Genomic DNA, 7,191 nt, shown 5'->3' with positions numbered 1-7,191 from the left:
TCACACCTGGGGCAGCCAGCCGCAGTGCCATGAGGGGAGGGCATCTCTACCGCCAGAGCGGGCCTCCAAGTAGCAAATCGGGGTGAATGATCTTGCTGCCAGCTCCTGTGCCCGTTTATGCCGGTTTTATAACAGTTTTAATGGAGACCGTGGACGTTCACAGCAACCTGACAGGTTGGAAAACCCCACTGACAGCGGTAGGGTTCAGCCTCCCCAACATGGCGGCGCGCCAAGGCACGGGGAAGACTACATTTCCCATCGCCCCCCGCCCGCCGGCCCACGTGATCTCGTCGGCCCAATGGGAAGCGGCGGAAGGCAGATATAGCCCTTCCTCTAGGGTCCGCTCCCTCCTTTCCGCCGGGCGGCGCGGCTCAAGATGGCGGTGCAGATCTCCAAGAAGCGCAAGGTGAGGGCGGCGGCCCGGCTCGCCGGGGCCGCGGGGCACCTCCATATCGGTGGATTCGCGCCGGGGGCGGCCCCGAGCGTCGCCTGGGCGGGGCGGCGGTGAGGGGATGGCGGCGGATGCGGGAGGATGGCGACGGATGCGGTTCGGCGGACCGGCGGGGAACATGGCGGCAGCGGCGGGAGGCCCGGGTGAGGGAGGGCGCGGAGGGCCTTGCGCGGGACCCGGCGGAGGGAAGCCATGATCCACCCCCCCAGCCCTGCTTGGGGCTTGCACGGAGCTCCGGGCTTGCGTGCAGAAGGGAGGCAGGCGGGGGTTGTGCTGAGGGCCGCGGAGCGGTGCTGGAAGCTGATGAACTTGCTTGGTTTTCCTTGTGGGCTTTTTTTTTTCTTTAGTGGGAAGAGTTTGAGTTTAGTGATTCCCTGGTTCTGTGGGTCAGAGGGGGCGGGAAGGTGCAGGGCTCTGCCTGTCGTGGAGAGGGAGGGAGGGAGGCTTGGGGCCTGTGCGCTGTCAGGGTGGGAGTGGGAGCCCTAGCAGCAGGCCCCTGTGGGGATGGTAAAGGGATGGGACACCCCCCTCGTAATTATTTTATATAAAATCATACCGAATCAAAGTGCCACGGCAAGGTGTAGCAGCGAGCTATGATTTCAGCATGGAAATGTGGCTGTAGTGAGGTGTGGATCAGGCAGTGGGGTAGGCTCCTGCTAGAAGTGAATTGTCTCTGGGAACTTCAGGGGAGATGCTTTTATTTCTCGCCACTGCTGCTTCCTCTCCTTGGGGGGAGAGACTGTCAGTCTGCAGGGTGGATTGCACCCAAACTCAGAATGTGAAAATCTTGTGTTCAGGCTGAGCACTTGAACAGAGCTTGACTTGGTCCGTTTGTTTTTTAGTTTGTCGCTGACGGTATCTTCAAAGCTGAGCTGAATGAGTTTCTGACTCGTGAACTGGCTGAAGATGGGTACTCCGGAGTAGAAGTCCGGGTCACTCCAACCAGGACTGAGATTATCATACTTGCCACCAGGTAACTGAGATGCTGTTGTTGACTCACAGGTGCTGTGCACGGCTGTAAGGGATGCTGCTGCAGGCTGAAGCTTAAAGTGGTCCATATTAGGGGAAACTACTTGAGAAAGAGATCTTGAAGTGATCTTTAGTGATACAGCACTGTTACAACCCCTCAACTAAGTTAGATGCTCGGGCTGGAATCTCTTTGGGATGGTTACAGGCTCAGACCTGGAGACACTTTTCTAAGGCGTACTGTGCTTTTTTTTTTCTTTCCAGAACTCAGAATGTCCTGGGCGAAAAGGGACGCCGCATCCGGGAACTGACAGCTGTCGTGCAGAAGAGGTTTGGCTTCCCTGAGGGAAGCGTTGAGGTAAAAGTGTCTTGGTTAAAACAGTAAGTAGTAAGTGGGTTGTGCAGTTAGCTTTGTGCACTGTCTGGGTGGTGTCAGCTGAAAGGCGGTTTGACTTGAAGATAACTTGGGGCCTGTTTTACCTATTCTCACAAAACACTCTTGTACTGAAATACAAAATGCTTTGCTGTGTGTGGTATTTTGAGCACTGTCACTTTGGCTCGTTTCCTCTGATGACCCAACAAGGAGGATGCAGATAAAACTTTTTAAACGTACCTGTAATGTTTTGTAGAGAATGTCGCTGTCCCGATATTGAGGTAAGAAGCTAGTGTAACAGCATACTGTTTGGTATTCGTGCGTTGCCATTACCCTTATTGTATTCAAAATACTTCTGTCCTTACAAAGAAATTCTTTCGGTGCAGAAGGATCTTTGAGATTTTTGAGTATGATATTGTAATGAAATAGACAGTGTAAGTGACACACCAGTTATTTTTGGTCTTTTAATGTTTGAAATCTGTACCCTTACTAGTACTTTCCTCTAAAACAAATTGGGGGGGATGGGGAATGTGTGGTCTGGGGTGGTGCTTGCATTGATTCTTGCTTGGCCAGTGTTGCTGGATCCCATTAAACAGTGAAGATTGCCGATTATCTCCAGCAAATGCTTAAACATACTGAATGGCACAAATGCTCACAGAGCGCATCATGATTTGTCAGCTCTAGGAATATCATGTGCATGGTTTTGAATGCCTGGTTCTTCTGAAGTATCAGACTTTGGTCTCTTGGAGATGTTAGATTTAATACACCTCACTCTCCTAGCTTTCAAAAATCAAACCTTTTCTTAGGTTTGATTTTAATACTTAAGCAGACTTAATGTAACTGATGTGTTGTAAAAACTGTGTCTCAAGCGAAGTTTTTGTGATCGTCTGGATACCTCTCCCCAGTGATACTTAATGTTCTGGGGCTGTTTGAAGCAGCAGCTCTTTGAGACTGCAGCATGGATGTTTTAATAGTCTCCTGACTTTCACTGGAGTGTCATCACTGTGTCTCAGCTCTGCCTGGAGTAGGAGACAGGCGCTGAAGGACTTAAGGGAGCGTAGTGTCCGAGGAAAAAACTTCTGCATGTGAATGGGGAAGGACTAACTGAAAACTGTCTTGAAATACAGCTCTGTTTCTGAGTTTACTTCCTCTCCTTTGTAGCTCTATGCTGAGAAGGTGGCCACGAGAGGTCTGTGCGCAATCGCTCAGGCAGAGTCCCTGCGGTACAAGCTTCTGGGAGGTTTAGCAGTGCGTCGGTGAGTAGAGCAAGTTGAGTGTGGTGGCACACTAAGGAAGTGTGGGATTCAAATACCATTTCAAAAAACCTCCTTGCCAGCTCATCTTTAGTTTGAAAATTTAACCTAGTAATGCTGCACTTGGAGAGGGCAGTTTATATTGATAATTCTACCGTATGGAAGCTTTTTGTTTAGTACCCAGTTACTTTTGATAGTAGTTGTTAGAATGTATTTCAGACATGAAAGTTGTAGTCTTAGAGTAGATCAGATTACAAGTTGTCTGACTGATGTGCTTAAAGCTTGCATTTATTTCTTTGTGAATAAATTGGTGGAGGAGTGAAATACAATTTCACGCCTTCTGGCTGAATTGTAGTTCAGGTGACAGTGGCCTTGCTTCTCAGATCCCTTCGGTGATGATAAGATGACGAGTCAGAAGTGGGTGGCTCTTGTTGCGGTACCTCTGCAGCGTCATGTTCTGTGATGCTGTGTGTGGTTCTTCAGCAGGAGCATCCTGTCATCATTGAATGATTTAGAGGCATTTGTCTGAGAAGGGATGGGGAGCTGCACTCCTGACGTGGGTGTGTTGGCCACCTTCAGCTGTGGAGCTGCTTTTGTGTCACAATGTGTGCTTGTCACTGTTCCCACAACCTTACAAGGACCATAAGTCACAAGAGTTTTCTTAGGCTGGGTTTGACTGCTAAACGGTGTGAAGATTTTTGCTGCTTTGCATAGCATTGACAGGGTGTGCGTTCGGAAGGCTTCTTACAAACAGAACTTGAAGTGTGATTGTCTGTGCTTGAAATTGGTGTAAAATGCCTCCACGGAGCCACGTGGATTTGGCAGAGTGGGAGTAACGCTGTGGCTGTTGCTGCTCTCTCCCTGCAGAGCCTGCTATGGTGTCCTCCGCTTCATCATGGAGAGCGGTGCCAAGGGTTGCGAGGTGGTTGTGTCCGGCAAACTCAGAGGTCAGCGTGCCAAGTCCATGAAGTTTGTGGATGGCTTGATGATCCACAGTGGAGACCCAGTGAATTACTACGTTGACACAGCTGTGCGTCACGTCCTTCTCCGACAGGGTGAGTGGCTGGGATGCAGATCCCTTTGCAGCTCTGTTGGTTCCTTCTATCAGTGCTTCAGAGCCAGATCTCAACTCCTGGCATCCTGTGCCTGCAGGTTGGAGGTTTCCCTCTGTCACCTGGGATGGTAATTCACATGATTTTGATGCACCCCTGATCTTGCAAAGTGGTTCAGTTGTGCTACCAGTAGTTCTGACTCTGAAAATCTCTTGTTCTCTTGGGCTTTTGCAACTAAGCTCTCGCTGTGGAGTTTGCACATTACATCTGAAGTAGAACTTTATTTGCATTTGTGTTATGTGAATGGGAAATGGAGAAGGGGCCATCAGCAGACAGCAGAATTTTGGTCATCCCAGGTCATCCACTTTTCTAGTGGTGGGGATTGCATGTTTCCAGTTGAGAATGTGGCTTTACATTTTCCAGATACTGTCACTTGTGTCCTGTGGCCTCTGAGGTTGGGTAGCAAACAACTTGAAATGCATATTGATGGAGTTTAAGAGCTGCTGGCAGTTTGGATTCTTGGCTCCCAGGGGTAGGCAGACAGAACACGGGTGCTACAAGACCCACGAAAAAGCAAGTGTCAGACAGTTTTCCCCCATAGCTGTGACCTGGCAAATCTTCCCAGCTAAACTAGCCAAGCCTGCTGACACTTGTCCTTCCCCCTGGTAAAACACAAATGACTTCTGCATCTTAATTGGCTTTGGGTTACTTAATTGCAGAACACCTGATGTAGGGATACTAGCATAGACAAAGCTATTCTCCGCCCTCCCTTCGGTGATGATACGATGACGAGTCAGAAGGGATGTCCTTGTGTCATTGCAGCCTGTTCAGTGCCATGTTCTGTGGTGCTGTGCTAAGGCTGCCTTGGGCAGGATGTCCTACTCATTGGATGATTTAGAGGCATTTGTCTGAGAAGGGATGCAAAAAACCCAGTGCAATTTCCTAGGAAAGTGAGCTGAGTTATCTCAGGAAGGACAGGGTTTAAAACCAGGCTTAGCATGATTTAAGGATATAGCATGTTTTCATTGTAGTCCCAGGCTGCAGTTAACAAAGGCAATGAATTGGATAAAGGTAAACACGCTGATGTAAATTCACGGTAATTAGATTTTTAAGCTATAGCCCGTTTGTGTCAATCAGTTTGCATCTTCAGTGTTGTCAGGAGGTGGTTTTGGTGCAGATAGCATATTTTGTGACCTTGGGGCTTGTCCCTACTGAACGTGTACTTGATGTTCTGTGTTTAATGAGCGTGTCTGTGTTACCCTGTCACTCTTCGCAGGAGTACTGGGCATCAAAGTAAAGATTATGTTGCCCTGGGACCCGAGCGGAAAGATTGGCCCCAAAAAGCCTCTGCCAGACCACGTCAGCATTGTGGAACCCAAAGAAGAGATCTTGCCCACCACCCCCATTTCAGAGCAGAAAGGTGGCAAACCAGAACAGCCAGCCATGCCTCAGCCGGTTCCCACTGCCTGAGGGGTAAGTGCCTGCGTGTGGTGGGAGGATCCATGTGGAAAAGGTGTCATGTCACCAAAAAAGCTGTACAGTAGCTGGGATACTGGAAGGAAAAGCTGCTGCATTGTACCAGGCGCAGTGATCAGCTGGGTTGGGTTTAGAGTATTGCCCTGGATGAAGGGGGCATGGTTTAAGGTACGCTGCAAACTGGCTAAGCACACCCTTCAGTGAAGATGAGATGACAAATCTGAAAGGGAATATGCTTGTCCAAGTGCCCTATTCTGTGTTGTGTTCTACAGCATGGATTTGGGGACCTTGGGTCACAATTTGAGTGACTTAGAGGCATTTGTCTGAGAAGGGTACAGTGCCTTGGATGTTTTCACATTGTACCACCTGCTACCAGCGTGCAGTTGACAGCACAGGGTATATATTCCTCATATACCCCACCCTCCATGGGATCCAGTTTGGGATAGATTTAGAAGCCAGTAACGTTGAGCACAATGTGTAGGCTAGTTTCATAAGTAAATAATAAAGGTTTGAAATCCTGTCTCCCTGAAGGAGTAGCTTCTAAGAGAGAAATTGATAGCTTGAAATTGTCTGAGACCTGCTCTGGGTTGTTCCCAGTGAAAATGTGCAACTTGCTGCTTTTAAAAGTTTTGCTCACTTTCCCCAGTTAGAGCAGCAGGAGCCATAGGGCCTAAGGCCTCTTCCAGAAGACTTCCTTAGCTTCCAGTGAGAGCCCGGCTGTGGTGTTCTCTGACTGAAGCTGGCCTTGTGTGAACAGGGAGAGTTCAGGGAGTTTGCAGGGCCACAGTGAAAGAAGGGAATCTGACTAGCAAGGTCTCTTCCTGTGGGCAAAAGGGGTATCATTGGCTAAAATGCAAGACGTGAGAGATGCCATTTAATTTGAAAATTTGGAGCCTGTTTGTTCATTTAGTGTTTTGGGTAGGAGAATGGTTATGGGAAATGGTTTGCCACCATCTCACTCAGTATTTTGTTTTTTGTTGTAGGGTTTGTAACATCTGCAACCAGAAGCTTGACTGTCCTGAAAACATCTCTTAATAAAATCACAAAAGACAGTGTTTGTGGAGGTGCTTTTTTTTGCAAGATGTATTCCAGGAAAGCCTTGCTCCCACTTTTGGTATGGAAGAAATTCTGTTGCATTTCTTCCAGCTTGTGTTACCCTTTTGGAGTGAACATACCAGATCCTGATCTAAACAAAGTGGGGACAAAATGCTGATTTCTAGGTAGAGCTGGAGCAGCAATCCGGTGTTTAGAGGGTCATGAATAACACCCCATGAACTGGAGTAGTACTGGTAACTTTTCACTTGCATACCAGTCCCTTTCTCCGAGGTTTCCAGAAGGGGGAGCTTTTTTAGCAATATCCGAAGCAGTTGCAGTAGTTTATACCTTTCTGGCTTCAACTGAAATATTACTATGTTCTACTAAATACTTTTTTCACCTCTGTGCATCCATGTCCCTTGTCACTGAAAAGACATTCACTATGTGACTTTCAAGGCTATAGACCATATAGGAACATTATAGCTCCTGTTAGAGTCAGGTAACCTTAGTTGGTGAACGTGTGGGTTGAGACAAACTTCTGAGTAGGTATTTACAGATTGCTGGTCGTGGGGAAGTGTACACTCT

The 7,191-nt window shown here is 48.3% G+C and overlaps 1 protein-coding gene across 2 annotated transcripts; it reads left to right on the top strand.

Moving 5' to 3' along the window:
- The first annotated feature begins 308 nt into the window (after positions 1 to 308).
- Positions 309 to 6,626, top strand: RPS3 (ribosomal protein S3). Of its 2 annotated transcripts, none has more exons than XM_010576630.1 (7): positions 309 to 406; positions 1,294 to 1,424; positions 1,682 to 1,775; positions 2,952 to 3,046; positions 3,911 to 4,098; positions 5,372 to 5,568; positions 6,555 to 6,626. In XM_010576630.1, the coding sequence occupies exons 1-6, from the start codon at positions 377 to 379 to the stop codon at positions 5,563 to 5,565; spliced, it is 732 nt and encodes a 243-aa protein (XP_010574932.1). In that variant the 5' UTR covers positions 309 to 376; the 3' UTR covers positions 5,566 to 5,568; positions 6,555 to 6,626. The 2 variants fall into 2 exon arrangements, with proteins under 2 accessions (XP_010574932.1, XP_010574933.1); XM_010576631.1 differs by having other exon boundaries at positions 5,372 to 5,572; positions 6,555 to 6,618.
- Positions 6,627 to 7,191: the final 565 nt, after the last annotated feature.

Source organism: Haliaeetus leucocephalus, unplaced genomic scaffold (assembly GCF_000737465.1).
Source record: "Haliaeetus leucocephalus isolate CR32 unplaced genomic scaffold, Haliaeetus_leucocephalus-4.0 Scaffold536, whole genome shotgun sequence".
In the NCBI taxonomy this organism is placed as follows: domain Eukaryota; kingdom Metazoa; phylum Chordata; class Aves; order Accipitriformes; family Accipitridae; genus Haliaeetus; species Haliaeetus leucocephalus.
Note: the sequence above shows the minus strand (reverse complement) of the source record. Positions and strands in the feature narration are given on the sequence as shown.

Bases quoted from the DNA above. Each gene is read 5' to 3' on its own strand.
- RPS3 (XM_010576630.1), top strand. From the start codon at position 377: ATGGCGGTGCAGATCTCCAAGAAGCGCAAG. The intron at 1,776-2,951 runs GTAAAAGTGTCT...TCTCCTTTGTAG, and splicing joins TCCCTGAGGGAAGCGTTGAG to CTCTATGCTGAGAAGGTGGC. The intron at 4,099-5,371 runs GTGAGTGGCTGG...CACTCTTCGCAG, and splicing joins TCACGTCCTTCTCCGACAGG to GAGTACTGGGCATCAAAGTA.